Source organism: Chelmon rostratus, chromosome 18 (assembly GCF_017976325.1).
Source record: "Chelmon rostratus isolate fCheRos1 chromosome 18, fCheRos1.pri, whole genome shotgun sequence".
Taxonomy (NCBI): domain Eukaryota; kingdom Metazoa; phylum Chordata; class Actinopteri; order Chaetodontiformes; family Chaetodontidae; genus Chelmon; species Chelmon rostratus.
In genome coordinates this window covers 7,811,304-7,827,221 of record NC_055675.1, presented here as the reverse complement: position 1 = coordinate 7,827,221, position 15,918 = coordinate 7,811,304, and the positions used below count along the sequence as shown (strand labels likewise).

The 15,918-nt window shown below is 46.2% G+C and overlaps 1 protein-coding gene across 1 annotated transcript in view; it reads left to right on the top strand.

Annotated features, from left to right (window-relative positions):
• LOC121622036 (kelch-like protein 29) overlaps positions 1 to 15,918 on the top strand; it is a 192,619-nt gene that overhangs the window by 126,550 nt on the left and 50,151 nt on the right. Inside the window, exons 7-9 of the mRNA XM_041958822.1 lie at positions 4,568 to 4,764; positions 6,858 to 6,970; positions 8,837 to 8,983. Of these exons, the coding sequence (XP_041814756.1) occupies positions 4,568 to 4,764; positions 6,858 to 6,970; positions 8,837 to 8,983 (457 nt within the window). The remainder of the gene's footprint in view (positions 1 to 4,567; positions 4,765 to 6,857; positions 6,971 to 8,836; positions 8,984 to 15,918) is intronic.

Sequence of the window (15,918 nt, the reverse complement as noted above, 5' to 3'; positions counted from 1 at the left end):
TGTCAGCTCGCTATAAACCACAATGGTGTGTGTGTGTGTGTGTTTGTGTGCGCATTATGTGCTTGAAAACTGGGAAAGTGCGTTTGTGCGCGCATGTTAAGCTGCATGCATGCTTTACTGTGTGTTTGTGCATGCGTGTGTGCGTAGGATGCAAGGACATAATTCTTGTGTGTTATCCAGGCAGGCTGCCATTAGTCTGTAGAAAGTAGAGGTGTAATACTGGAGGGTGAGGGAGTGCACATCACACTTATTTTCCCTGGCTTACCCACACACACACACGCACACGCACACACACACACGCCAACCAACCAACCAACCCAGTGACTCACTGAAGAAATTGAAGGCTTAATTGGCAAAAAGCCCAAATTTAGCAGCTTGGAATGGCAAATTAATGACAAAAATTTGTTTAAAAAATGTAGAAAATGTCTTTTTTGGAGCTACACCTCAGTCACAGTAGGTATGAGTTTTCAAAGACATTTTTAAAATGGTGCTTCTACCTGGCAAATTTCAAATCTTCTCAGATGCTCAGCTTTCAACCCCCCCCCCCCCCCCCCCCCGCCTCGTCTTTCCAGTGTGCTCTTCCACTGCCCACCCTCAAGTATTCAGGCTTCCCCTAAAGCATGCGTTCATTCGACCTGTCATCTCACCCCACGATAGCTGAAGGATGTAATGCCGCTCCGAAAATGTACGCGCACGTCCGCCCTCGCCCCCGCCCAAAAACCTATTACCCTACCCTTTAAAGGGCCAGTGCACAGTGCATGCAGACAGATCATCTCCGGTAATTCCATTTTACCCCTCAGGATTTTCCAATAAGTGTGCTCTGCAGGCATTTAATTTATGGCCACTGCATCTCGCCGCCACAGTAATGTAAAAAAGGCTCCAGGATCTTTGAGCAGTCCTGACACATGCCTTCATGCCATTTGTTTCTCTCCCTTCTTCTCCCCCTGCCGACCCGTGAGTTTTCCATGCTCGTGAGTCAGAGAGTGTTATGGCTACGAGATGGGTAGAGGGCTGCGTTGAAGCCCTTTACGGCGTCGGTCCCGTGTGAACATCGCTGCTCAGCCCTGAGTGCACTCTTCAGCCCTCTGCTGCTCCGTTCAGCCTGAGGGGGAAGACGGGACACTGTCATACTCCACCTAGATTGTTTTGACTTGCTGTATTTAAAGGTTCAGTTCGCCCAAATTTCAAATGATATTGTCTCACTTAGTGATATCTAACCATGCAGATGGCAAGTTTGGAGACACCTGTGTGTGTGATTTCTGCAGCTACCCATATACGACGGAGGTGAATGCTCTTTTGTTTGTGCAGTATTGCTCACGGCATTAAAAAATGACAGCAGTGGTTCTTTGCGGTAACAACAGGCGGTCATCCTTTTTTCCGTGAGGTTTCCTCATGTGAGCGTCCGCCCGGTCGAGGCCACCTGTTCCCGAGCGTGTGCTCGTTTGTGAGATTTGACCGTTAGCGTAATCAGCACCCCTAAACTGCCACATAAGGCTAGCTGTTGCGCTTCATGCAAGCTGTCATCCAAGAGTTCAAGGATTTTCACACCACGTGCTAATTTAGCATGTTAGTATTATTAAGGGACCCCTAAAAAAAAACAAAAAAGTGAAAATATTAATACAGAGAGTAGTTTTCATGAAGACTGGTCACAGTGAAGGATGTGGATTACCCACAGTGACCACAAATGAAATTGCGTTGACCTCTATTGTATTTGGGTGATGGCAAAAATCTGAGCGATCGATTGTTCTACACCCGGTCAAATAAAAACTGTCTGCACGGCTTGAAGCCACTTAAGGTGGGTGAGAAAATGCCTTTTTTTTATTTTGCTGAACTGACCCTGTGATGGTGAAGCAGCGAGCCTTGCAGTGACATCACAAAGGTGACAAACTTGTATGTTTAAGTAAAGTTTTTGTATCAGGAGCTCTGTCAATCCAATGCCCACGCTCGGGTTTTTCCTCTCACGCTGATGGCGCCGTGTTCACACTTGGACGGAGGTTTCGGGCTTTTAAACTCTCCACCTGTCATCCTGTCCTTTTTGTCCTTCAGAGCGTCTGACACAAACTGGACTCGTTCCCGCCACGTAGCCTTCAAGTCTCCCGTATCACACCTGATGTTACGGACGGGAATACCGCGGCCTCAATGCCACAAAGCAAACACTGGCGAAACATGAATCCCGACGCTGATAAAGCCACCGCATTACGCTTGTTTATTTTTACGATTTATGCCTGATTTATGTTGTGACAGAACATGTAAAAGCCTTTTTTAGCCCAGACAGTGCAGGCTTTGCATCTGAATAAGCTCCTATCTGAACATATCTTGGTAGTGGATGTACTTCCACCGAATAGATGGTCTTGTAAGAACAAGCTAAATGTATTCCCTGTAAAATGGGCTTTTTTTAGGTTGAAGGATGTATTGGAATTGTGTGTGTGTGTGTGTGTGTGTGTGTGTGTTGCAGCTCCCCTCCTTCCTCTCCGCCTCTGCTCACCACCATTTTGACAGTCTCTGCTGATTTTAAGACTTCCTCTTGAATAAGTGGTGCATTTTTCACAAACAAATTTCTTTGCCTGAGTGTGCCCATCTTTTTTTCCCCCCTCCTCGCCCTCTCTCTCCTCCTCTGTCTCTCCTGTCCTCCCTGCCTCCCTCTGTCACTATTTAAATTCAAGTCTGCAATCAGACGCAGCATAAATATCCACCTCTTTTAGAAGCTCCAGAAAAGTCATTTCCATAACATAAGTGCTCAGACAAAACAAACTGCCACTCGAGCTGGTACCTATTGCACTAATTGAGCAGGTTGATGAGCATGCTCTTCCTTTATTTTTAGCTCTGTCCCCCTCCCCTTTTCTTCCCCACCTCCCTCCATCACTTTAACCCTGAACGACACTCCCCTTCCCTCTTTTCTGTCTTACTACCTGCCCCCACTGCAGGGCTTTGTGCGGAAAAAGGGCAATAACACTATGTGGCTTTTTGCTTTGCAGGAGGAAAAAGAGTAACTGCCTTGGTTTTTCCAGCCAATGTCCATCCAGAGACAAATGCCATTGTCTTTTATTTTATTTTTGGATGTCCTTCTCCCCTCTCACCTCCTGAGTGCGCTTTAAATGACGACTAATGTCTCAGTTCATACACTACAGGCTACTGATGATTATTGCAGCGGGGACAAAGGCTCTGTTTAGGTGTGATGGTGGATTTTTTTCGGGGGTGGGCGGGGATATCTCTTATTTAAAAGACCAAGGCACAGTCATGGAACAACCCAACCCCTCCCTCAGAAGGATGGCTGCTGGCTCCCTGTGGAAGAACCGTCTCGCCCTGCCTCCCTTCCTTTTGCTTCCTCCTCATCGACTCCCTCCGCCCCCCCCCTCCACCACCACCCCCAGCCTATCCTCTCTCATCTCCACTCTAACCATTTCGTCTACCTGTCTCATCTTGTTTGTTTTGCTGTCTGTGTCTCACTAAATGCTGACTGTTTGTCATGATTTCTAATCCAACCAACTGGTTCCAACAGAAAAGGAAAAGAGACACACACATATGCACACACACACACACACACGCAGAAACAGCCAGAGAGTTATCATTGTATTGCCATGAGTGACAGAAGAAAAACAGCCTCCATCCATCTCAATGTAGGCTGCTTTTTATTTTTCATGGATATCCATAGCTGCAGGAAGGGAGACATAGGAGTGGGAACATGCGTTCTGCAGGGCTTTGATTCCATTTATTTTGCCCTTGAGTGGATTATTGTTTCATATGGGACATTAAACACGGGTGGCGAGGTGTTATTTAACTCTCTCATACCTCCCCTGGGGGATCCTGCATGTGAACTAATCTCTGCCATTTGATCCCAGTTGAAGTCACAACGTGGCCCAGTTCTGAAAGCAGCCCTCCACTCCTCCCTGCACATCTCAGGCTCAGCATTGCGAAGGGATATCATATTCTATTTAATTTGCTCATCCAAGCACTCCCTGGCACCTCTTACACCATGCCAGTAGGAGTGCATACTCCTACTTTAACATCCCACATGCACACGGCAGCGGTGTAGGCTCGCAAACAGCAAGAGAGCTCTCCGGTCAAACATGCCTCCGCCAGCATACTTTACATTCTGTCATATGTCAGTGTATGAACTGTGCTGTCACTTTCTTTCTCTCTGTTTTCTGTCTGATAGCTCATATGTACCCTGCCATGTATGCATGTCCACCTCTAAAACTATGCATACATGAAAACACATATGTGATAAGCATGCCTGTTGAAACAAAGCAATAACTTTTGTTTGCCTAATCTTTGTTCAGAGAGGACATTTTGTTTCAGATGCAGCAATATAGTTGCAAATCTGCTAGTCTCATAGAAACGTAGAAACCATCCAAAGTTCTGTTTCTGTCCCTTTTTCCACTTTACTTTCTTATCTTATTGTGTAATGATTCTCTTATTTTCTCCCCACTCTCGTACTGGCCCAGGTGTGTTATGGGTGTCGTGTGTACACGTATCTGTGTCCCTATCCTCTTTTTGCTCTTGTCTCCATGCTTTTCCTCTCAGAGCATCCCTAACTCGCCTCTCTCTGCCGTGATTGGTTGGTCAGGTCGTCGGGGGAGACGCGGAGCGGGGAGGTGCTGGAGCTGAACATGAGCAACATCAGCGCCGACGTGCTGGAGCTGCTGCTCGAGTTCGTCTACACGGGGTCGCTGGTCATCGACTCAGCCAACGCCAAGACGCTGCTGGAGGCCGCCAACAAGTTCCAGTTCAACACCTTCTGTAAAGTCTGTGTCTCCTTCCTAGGTAGGAGCAGCTCAGAAACCGGGAGGTGGGAGGGGGGGTCGTGTGTGAACGTGTGCAAGTGTTATCCGCTTATATTAGCAAGTGTGCATGCTCATTACATCAGATATTCCTGTGCGACCTTTCCTGCTACATGCAGCATCTGCAGCCTTCACACGTTGTCATGCTTCATCACCGTGCACAGCCGTGCAGGATGTCCTGAGCAGAACTGAAATTTCCTACCCTGGCACATCACACTCCTCTTTGTCGCGTTTCCAAAGCGAGCAGCCGTGCGGCGATTCTGCCCGCTTACGCCCCAAGTTGGGCACGGTGCCTCTGATCTCGTCCCAGTGGGCAGGACCAAGCACGGGGGGCAGATTTATAAAAAGGTCAGGCAGCAATTGTCACTTAAATGTCAAATCCTCTGGACTGAACCGTGATGGAATCGCAAAATAGCAAAACAGATTGATACTCTGACAAGGTGTGGAAAGTGGAGCAAAGGAGGGGAGGGGCTTTACTGGAGCCCAAGGGGTCACATGAAAAGCAGAATGGCATGCTCCAGATTTTAGCGGGTAACCAACCAAAAACGGCAACCAAAAAGCTGCAAATGTCACGTTTTGCATTCCATTTACTAAATTGTTTTGGCTATCTGTAACACAAGGGAAGTTGATGTTAGCAAAAAGGTCAGCGGCAGGAAGGGAGTGAAAGGGAGGTAAAAGAGAACCAGCAGCCCGTGCTATTGATTTGTTTTTCTCAATTTGGGCAAAAGACCAGGGAAAACAGGGAAGCCATTTGTAGACTTCATTGCCAGGGAGACGTCAATCCATTCTTCCCCGACAAGATTCATGACATTTCAGCACATTTGAAGGGGAGAAATGGAGGCGCAAGCGTGCGTCCTTGAGCAAAGAGAAATGGATACAGTGTCAGATGTTATTGAAGTTTGTAACAAATACACTGAGGAGAAATGGCAAACATCTCCTCGACCTACTTATACCGCGTTGGCTTTTATGCGCAGATTCAAACAAATAGTCACTTCTTGCGCGCCTGTTGTCGCTGTGGGAAATCACGGCTCTTTTATGATCACATTTAAAGTGCATTAGCAACATGCCCCAAGTTTCAACCGTTGCTCGGATTTTGGCCACAGCGGGAGGGGTTTTCAGCTGTTTTCACGCTGCGGGCGCCCTCTGTAGCGCGCATTTATGCAGCAAATACAACTGGAAACCTGGCTGTTTAGTCTGTATGCGAACATGCACGGTGGAATAACACTTCGTCTGCTCATAATGGCAGAACAGAGGGGCATTTTCAGACAGCGTTTTGTTTAGCTCCGGACCCCCGCTTTGATGCGGCGTGTGGCCCACTTTTATTTGGTCTTTGGCTTGGCTTTTGTTTAGTTGTGATTTAGCAGATGTTATGTGACCTTTACTGGCTGATATTTGTTTAGGAAAGACGCTCAGACTCTGTCTTCGGTGATAAAAGGCCTGGCGTTGCTTCCCTTTGATGGCTATTGTTTAATCAGGCCTCTTTCAGTGGCCGCTGACCCAGTTGATCCACGCCTGTGTGTGCGCGCTTCACTACCACAACAAAAAAAAAAAGAAAAAGAAAACTACAATTACAGACACACCACCTTAAATGCTGCACCCTTACAAGAGATCACAGACAGTAGCATAAGCCTTCTCCCCGCTGGCATGGCTATCAGGGTAGTTTCATATATTCTCAGCTATGTGTGTGTGTGTGTGTGTGTGTGTGTGTGTGTGTGTGTAGTAGACTCTGAGATCTGACAGGACTTCTTTAAAGTGGCCCGGCTAATCCCAAATCCCGCTCCCTGCCATCCGCCGCCTCCTGCCTGGGCTGTGAGCGATCGATTCCCCTCGTTGTTTGTCCTCGGAGCTGTTTTGAGTTATTATACTTGTTCTCCCTTAGTCTCAGGCAGATACAGGCTGTGGGTCTGTGCTACCTGCCTCTGTAGCTCTCCACGCCTGTGATCTTTTTATGGATGACTGATTGATGTTTTTGCTCTGTCTTAATCAATCTGCCCGTGTCTTTGTTTCTTTCTTATTTTGGTCTCTCTGTCCTTATTCTCTCCGTCTGTCTCCGCTGTCTTTGCTTATCGACTGCAGAGAAACAGTTGACTGCGGCTAACTGTCTGGGAGTGCTGGCCATGGCTGAAGCTATGAGTTGCACGGAGCTCCATAACATGGCCAAAGCTTTTGCGCTGCAGAACTTCCCCGAGGTGGGTAGAGATTTATCTTTCCCCACAGTCCGGTCATTGATTCCTGTGGAACAAAGTTGCATGCCAGTTCAGACGGAATAAAAGCAAATAAAACTATTAACAAACTGCAATAAAATCTAATTGGAATCGTGACCATAATAAAGTTAATACCCATAGTGATCAGTAACCAATAAATGACTGAACTTTACTCGAGTATCACCATTTTGCAGCCTCCACACTTCATCTCTTTGCAGAGGGAAAAATTACACTCTGCTGTAGTTGGATTCAGAACATAACTAGAGCCAATTAAAAGTGACGCTTTTTTTTCCTTCAATCTAACACCTGTTATATGGTCTTGTTAGTCTACTACCAGCATCACAATACTTCTTTCAGGTCTCAACCACTTGTTAGGCTTTTACCTCAAAGGATGCCATTTACTCTCGGAACACAATGTCCCGTGCTGTGTGCTTCTTACCGAGCGGCTGTTAGGTAACCTTATGTGAAAATAACAACATTGTTTTTGAAACATACAACCAAGAGGAAAAAAGAGAGATCTGTGCGTTCCTGTTCTGTAAGAAGAGGGCGAATAACACAAAATCACAAAGGATAGAAAACTGCGATGCTGTTTGAAAGTGTGTTTCTTTTCTGAGCTCACCTGTCGCTGACGCCATAGAGGGAGATAGATGGATGATCTTTCTGGTTAACCTCCAGCTGTGACACTGGACGCAGCTGTTCGTCAGAGCCCATTTCTGACGTGTTCTGCATTTAGCTCTCTGTTTTAGGAAACACACTCGCCTGCTTTTCTTACTGAGTCTTGCAGTAGGTGAGAAGAGCAGTACCACGCTCACCATGTCTGTCCATTTCACATGAGGCTGCAACCAGGAAACCTAGCTTAGCTTAGCTTTACGGAAAGACTGGAAGCAAAGGGGAGCAGCGAGCCTGGCTCTGTCCTACCAACACCCCTGAAGCACACAATTAACAAGCTATGTGTCATCGTTGCTGTGAGGCATCGCTTACTATTTACTACATTTTGCACTATATCTGCTGTGTTCTGTATATGTACTTTATACATAGTGAGATGGTCCACAACATGTACATGGCTTTCTGCTAACAGCATGTAGCGGCCCTCAGAGCCACTTTCTTTTTTTACACTTCTGTGAGCGTATTAAACAAATGAGACACATGTTGATTAGTGACCTTTGGAGGTGCCGGTAGGTGGATTTTATTTGACTTCGGACAGAGCCAGACTTTAATGCTCAGCTAAGCTCCTGGCTCTAGTTTTGTGTTTAACCAATATCGCGGCGGTTCTGGGTCTTCTGTCAGAGAACCCAAATCAGGGTGTTTCCCAAAATGTCAAACTCTTCCCTTAAAATCCTGGAGTCTTTCGGATAAATGCTGCAAACAGCTGGGAGGCTTTCGTGGGCAGTAATCAACTGACAGAGTGGATTCACGAAAGAGAATCTCATCAGGAGAGAAATAAGGAATCGTGGCTAATCAAATCAGACATACAGTCAGGGACCATTACATAGGCATGTTGATGTTTTCCCTTTCACAACGGGACTAATGGGCCTTCTTCAGAATGGCAATACTACCGCCATATGACTGTATGTAATTAGTAGAGGTAAATGGATCTATACGTTCTGCATTGTTGGATCACCAGAACACCGATCTGAAAATCAAATATGCTGACATGCTTATTGTGCCGCCTTCTACACTGAAGCCAAAGTGCTTTTATTATTCTTAGGCTACAGAGAGTTGAAATGAGAGCACTTAATATGATTGCAAAATAATCTCTGTATATTTAGTTTGCAGTGCCTCTAGAAATAATGCTGGTAAATTTAGTAATGTAAGTAATGTTTGGAACTTGTTTATTTCCTAATTCTTCAGGTGGCAGGACAAGAAGAGATCTTGAGCGTGTCCAAGGAGGACCTGGTGGCCTATCTGTCCAACGACAGTCTCAACACCAAGGCAGAGGAGCTGGTCTACGAGACGGTCATCAAGTGGATCAAGCAAGACTCCAACTCCAGGGTGCAGGTGAGGAAAGAGAGAGCTGATGAGTGTGTTTGTGAAGCGTGCGTCTGCTCTGCAGGGACGCTACGGCGTGCATGTACGTGCACCATGAGACCAAAAAAAAGGGAAGTGAAACACTCACTGCCGCTGACAGTGCAGATACTGCGTCTGCAGAGCCGCATTAGTGTGGTTGTTCTATCGACTGTCCCTGTCTGCTCTGAGAAATGCACAGCATAAAAAACCAGACAAGTGACTCCTCGTTTTCTCTCGGTAGTGTTCATCAACTTTGTGCTTCAGATGCATCCTAACACAGCAATTGTTCGTAATCCCCGGGGGTGGTTTGCCCTCAGAATGCGCTCTATTCTTAGTTACACTTCATTTGTTTGTGAGACACCGCGCTGCATGGAAAAACCAACAAAAACACAGACAGCCTTTTTCTGTACGCAGAACAGGTGCTTGGTTTATTCCTAGAGGCTCTTAATCATAATCAGAGGCTTTTTTTTTTCCTCGATAGGTATTGACAGTGAGGTACAGCGGGTCAAATTTTAACAACCATCGAATCGATAAGCCTCAAGGTCAGAGCGTCAGCGCAAATTCGCGAAAAGGTAAATGGACTGCACTGTAGACAGATATCCATCCAGCAGGTAAAAACCTCAGGTCATGAGATTTTTATGGATTCAGTCACAAAACCATGAATTTAAAGGTGGTGATTTTGAAATATTTTATAGCTGTTTAAAAATGGAGGTGAGATTATTATCAGATAAATTACCCCGGTCCATCAGTGGAAGAGTCATTCTTTCAGAGTTATGTCTTCTCATCAACCAGCAAGAGAGGGAGCTGCCTTATATCAGCTGGATTAGATTCGGCGCAGACCTCGGTAATCAATGGTACTTTATTGGCACCCGCTTTTATGAGACGCATATGTCAATATTTGTATTTTTCACCTTTTGGATGAAGCATTTAGCATTTATCCTTTGATATGTGGCACTCCGAGATTATGGTGAAATCCATCAGGAGTGTTTTGTAGTGGAGGATTGCAGAATATTGAGTGCAGCACAAAAGCATCGGGACAAACCATCGAAAGCAAATGGCGATGCTCGTTAGTTGTTGCGATAAGGATGCGATAAAGAAAAAGTATGGATGAAGTTTTTTATTACATGGGTGTCAAACACCCCTACAAGACAGTTTTTAGAAGAACACGCAACCCCTGTCATCTGCGTCGAAAACCTCCAGCCAGCTCAGTCCGGCGGACTCCTGCAATCTCACACTCTGATGGAGAGGTGCAGAGGTGAGTTACTCAGATGAAGTAGAAGAAAAAAAGAAATGGAACATTTTCCCGGTTGTCTGAACAGCCCAACGCGCCGGTTCCTGAGTCGAGACGCCCGGGTCGCCCTGTCTCAGAAGACGGAGGGAGACGGGAAGGAGGGGTGAGAAGAGAGTCGGAGCGCGAGGAAGAAACAGAGCAAGACGGAAAGACAGAAACGGGGCGAGCAGTGATTGAGAAAATAGAAAGGGATGGTGAGAAATGAAGAAAGGAGAATGGAAAATGGGCCCCTGTGTTTTGATCTGATATCCAGTGGTTTGTGCCTCCGTGCACAGGCATGACATCCAGGCAGCGGAGATGTGATTGAGCCCTCGGTCAAGCTTAAATCTCCTTTCCGCGTGTGACCGACAACGACAACTAGCGGGACAGGAGGAGAGAGAATAGGCTGCTCCCATCATGCCACAGGAGGAGGTTACGCGACCCCGAGGGCTGAGTTTACACGCATGGTCCGGCACCAGCTCATCAATCCCCCACCCTCCCTCCCCTCCGTCCCTCCTGCCCGGTCGGAGGCAGAGAGCAGCGGAAATCGCTCCCCCAGAACCTGTGACGCTTTTTAATGACATGTCGGGGCAGGATGTCACAGCGCTGCTGGAAAACTCAGGCGACGGGGAGGAAAAGCGTTAAGCCTCCAGCCAAGTTTAGCGTTCATCTGAGCGCGTGTGTCTCTGCGCGTGTGCTGTGGGTTGTGAGCTGCGGGCTATAGAGTGGAAAAGTGGCATATTGAAGACGCTGGGTAAATAATATGCAATTTTCTCTCTCCACTATGCTGTCACGAACATCCGATGGCACCAGGAAACGGGGCCCGGACATCGCTTAGAGACAGAGGGAGAGCATTTGAGCGTTAATGATGGTTTGCTATGAGACACAAAGCCACCGAATGAAAGAAGAGAGCTGTTTCAGTTTTCTGTGATTGAGGATCATCCAAGGTGTGCCGCCCTGCAAGCGTCTGTACCTGTCTGCTTGTGTACTATTTTACTGAAAGCAAGGGTTACAGAGACCTCAAAAGAAAAGAGAGGTGAATTTTGAAGAATTTAGTGCCAACAAGTAGTTAATAGACAAAAAATAATGTACAGCGAATTGATAATGAGTCATCTTTAAAGGATAGTGTGACATTTTGAAAATATGTCATTTATTGAGCACAAATACCAAATGATAGCTGTTTCCACTCTTTTCTATGTGATGATTTCCTGCTTTTCTCTGTTTTGTATCATTGTTAGTTGAATATGCGTTTTGACCTTTTGGCCAGACTAAACAAGCAGTTTTAAGATGTTACTTTGAAAAAAATGACATTTTTCACTATTTTCTGTTGTTTATTTGCCAGCCAATCAGTAAACGAATCAACATTAATTCATCATGAAAATTGTCATTATCGTGGCTACAGAATCAATTATGCACACCATAATGTACTCATACCTCTAAAGATGGAGACTCATCCGTCAGTGATTGTAAAACAGTGCCTCTGGGAACTAAATCCGCCTCCACGTTCAGTCTGCGTGACATTGGTTCCATAAGGTACATAAACAAGAGGCTGTAAAAACAGTGTCCTGCGTCATGTTTTCTCTGTGAAGGTGCTGACAGAGAGAGACCTGTCCTTCCTTTCACCCAGCAGTCTTTTGTGGGACGACCACAGACACATGGCTCCAATTATAACAAGCCAGGCTCTGCCAAATCCCTGAATAGGACCTCCATTACGCCTCACTTCAACATATTTTATAAAGGATCCTATCTTGCCAGGTGACTCAACCTGACAAAAGAGGCTGATTAATTGGCTCTTTGGAAAGTGGCCAACTAATGTAACAGCTAAAAGGGACAGTTAATGGTGTATTTTCATGATAAAAAAGGCCAGCCTTGCCATTAGCAGGGACCTGCTGACCACTCATCAGAAATAACAATGGCATGCCCTGACATTTGCAGTTCCCAAGCCAAATTAATATAGTTAAAGGTATTACTTTATATGCTTATAAGTTACTAGTTATTATTTTAGAGTATTTTATATAATTGACTCTGATATTGTGGTGAGTTGTTTTTCTTTTTGCCTCCAGCACTCATTAAGAAGAAAAAAAAATCATTTTGCCAGAACAAATGATGCTATCATTATGTAGTATAAAATTATCAAAGGACAAAAATGCTTTGAGGCTGTGTGGAGATATAAACTGAGCCTTTCTCCCCGTTTCACGATTCATTTACCTTCAAAACTACAAATGACCCTTTTTACCACCAGCTTCACTTTTAATTTAGTGATTCTCCTTTTAAGCTCCGAGTTCAAAGCGGACACTTTTCATCATCGCGCCACCCTTAAGAAAAGGTTGATTGTGTTCTTTGAGATGAGGAGTTTCATGTCACAACAGCTATTCTTGAAGAGGAAACTGAAACTGTCGTAGAGTGGGCTGGAGTGAATGTGTAGGCCATTGCCAGCAGGATCTGAGACAAATGCACGCTTTCCGAGGAGATTCCGTGGAGAGCCGTGGAGATTGAGGCAGATTGGTGCTTTTTCTTCTGCCTCGTCTTTTTTTCCCTGCAGCTTGCATGAGTTGGAGGGAAAGAGTACATGCACACATGGGGCTTTGCACAAAATGCACAGGATGTCACTGTTTATGTCCCTGTTCTGTGCTCAAACGTTCACACGACGCTGGAAAATCAGCCCCGGTGCGACTTGCGTAGCAGAAAGCGGATGGGATCTGATGCAAGCCACTGAACTCCGGGCCCCCATTCTCATCGGTGTCCTTTGTAGTCCCAGAGCGCGCTCCGTCCTGATGTGTGCAGCCAGTTGAACCGCAGTCACTCGACCTCGGCGGCTGAATATCCAGAGCAAGTCAAAGGCGTTTCCGCTGGGCTCACTTATAAACACACGAGGGTTGCATGAGCGGTAAGACGTGGAGTGAGCAAACAAACTGCGCTGTCTGTTCAAAGGAAGCCACCTTCCAAAGATTCATTAGGAGTAATAAAAATGCACCGCACTGTATCATGGTGGGGGAAATGCAGACGTTGCTAGATACCGCCCGAAGTCAAGGATAATTCAGTGAGATGAGAAACAAGCCAGAAAGTTTAATGTTAATATACAGCGAGCAGCCGTTCATACGAAAATGTTTTGAGTTAAATGAGTGGAAGAAGGCTTCTACTTCTTTTCTCTTTCTTTTTTTTGAGGGGGGTTGTTTTGAATGAAGTCATGCTGAAATAGGCCTCAGAGGAGAACACATTGCACCTGTCAGATGTTGCTCAGGGCAGCAGTCAGCGTCTGTCGTCCGCTACATCTCTCTACATCCCCCATCCATCCTTCCGGCTGATATGCACACATCGTCGTGCAGAAAACAGACGAACGCGCTCAGCGGAGCGTCTCTTGAACCCCAATGAAGTGCCATTCGCGAGAACATATTTTCCTCGCCCGTCGTGTGTTTACGAGAAGAACGAGCGCACGCGTGTGTTTTCACACGCGAACCCGCGCACACTCGAAACGACGCCGAGCTGTGGTCAGTGCAGCCGAGTGGGTTTGTTAACACTGTGAGGCTAAACACGGCCACGCGCTGCCTCGAACACACACTTGTGAGTGAGCGCGTGTGGGTTGTTTCTCTCTTCTTTTTTTTTTGCTGTTGTTGTTTTTTCATCCAGAGCTGCGTTTTAAGCATCGGGTTGTCCATTTTTCACACTAAAGCAGACGCATGCTCCTGTCTGCTCAGAGCAAAGCAAATAGATATGACCGCTCGTGTGTCATTTGTTTGACGGCGTCATGACACTGAATCATTTCACACATACACACACCCAGTAAGAGGCGTTAGTCCTGGCTGACAGTAGTGGAATGGGAAATGCTCAGTGGACATTTGTCATCTGTATTAGCGGATGCCGGCTTCCCGGCTGCTTCTCTGCTGCCTCTGACAGATCTGAGAGGCCCCCTGTTAGACACGTTATCCCTGCCTTTCACCAGGCTCAACCCATTCACATCCCCTGTCCACCTGTCTGAATGTGTGTGTGTGTGTGTGTGAGAGAGAGAGAGACAGAGAGAAAATAAGAAAAAAGTGATTTTTTTGGAGATGGGCTGCAGCATTTTCCTTGAGGGTTTAGCAAGTGACGGGGCTGCAGTGCACGTGCGTCCTCTGACACTGAGAGCCTTGACCTGGGTCAGGGAGACCGTTAGAGAGGTGAAGTCACGCGGTGCTATCTGGGTTGCCTATCAGACAACAAGTGAATAAGCATATGGACTCCTCATAAATGATCCTTCTCCACGGAAAACGGAAGAGGATCAAAAGTGTGTGTGGGCGGACAAGCTAAAACTAGCACCTCCATATGTCGCCGGACTCGTGTGGATACTTTCCATATGTTCCGCGTGTTAAAAAAGCACTGACCTCCTCCGTAAGAATGTGACAAAAGCCCATGCCGCGTTTTTTTTCTTTCGATGCACACAAGGCTTGGTAGCTTTCAGCTGGCACGGTAGCTATTATGATTTGCATCCAGTAGATGTCATCTCTGTTTAAAAGCATGCATGGATTGCTTGTATGAGTGGGCGAGAGGATGAAAATGACGGGTCACACCATTCTTCTGGAGGGACAGCGCTCACATTCAGCCTGCCTGCGCATGAGAGAGCGATCGCTCGAGAGGTTGTTTGGAAATGCGGAGAAATGGAGTCAGATGCACGCCGCCTGCTCTCATCTGCTGAGCGCAAGCACGTCACTCATTGGTCTGAGAGTCGTGAGAACTCTCATTTACCTGTTTTGTGCCACGCACAGACACAAATCTAACCCTTTTAGCGCAGAGTCCATATGGCGTGCAGTCTTCGCCCACCGTGCTCGCAGAGAAGGTGATAAAAGCCTGCGTGCCTTAGCTTTCATCAATATTTACCAGAATTAAGCCGAGGAAGGTTTCAGTCAGTGCATCAAATCCTCTGTTTACCTGTTGGATTATCTTGTGAGATACTGAAAAATGAACCTTGAACTCAAGGTCAGACATCTAAAAATCTTGACAAATCCAGTTATAAAGTACATAAAGTACATAAAGCACAAGAACACAGTCATTTCCTTTCCCACACTGAGGAGGTAAGCCTCAGTTCACTGGGAACGCACACCTTGGCAATATTAGTGTAATCCGCTGAGCAGATCTGCCAGAAAGAGGAGATTTCATCCCTGCACAAATACAATGGGTGAGAAGAATTTTGGCATTTGGGATTTGATAGAAAAAGGAAGGCCCAGACAGGTGGAGAAGATGGTTGAATGAGCGGGCTAAACGCTTTAGAGCTGGGTGTTGATTTTCATGCTAATCTCAACAAAGCAGTTGGAGAAAAGGTTGATAATGGTGCAGCTGTGTTGGTAGTTTGTCAAGAAGGATGTGCCTCAACCCCCAAATCATGAATTACATGAATTCCATTCTTTTCGAGCATCAGGTCTTTGTTTGCACTTCCTACAAAAGTGTGGAAAGGGTGGGCATGCTCGTGGCTCTACAAGGCTCTACGTACAAGGGCTTTGAGCTAAATGCTAGCCTCAGCATGCTAATATGATCATCAGCAGGTAAATATACCTGCACCACTTTAGCTTAGCCTGTAAGCCTGGCAACATTGCTAATTAGCACTCCACTCAAAGCACAGCTGAGGATGGTCTTGTTAGTTTTGCATTTTGACCTGATGATGTGTCAGATTGCGATGAAGTCAGGG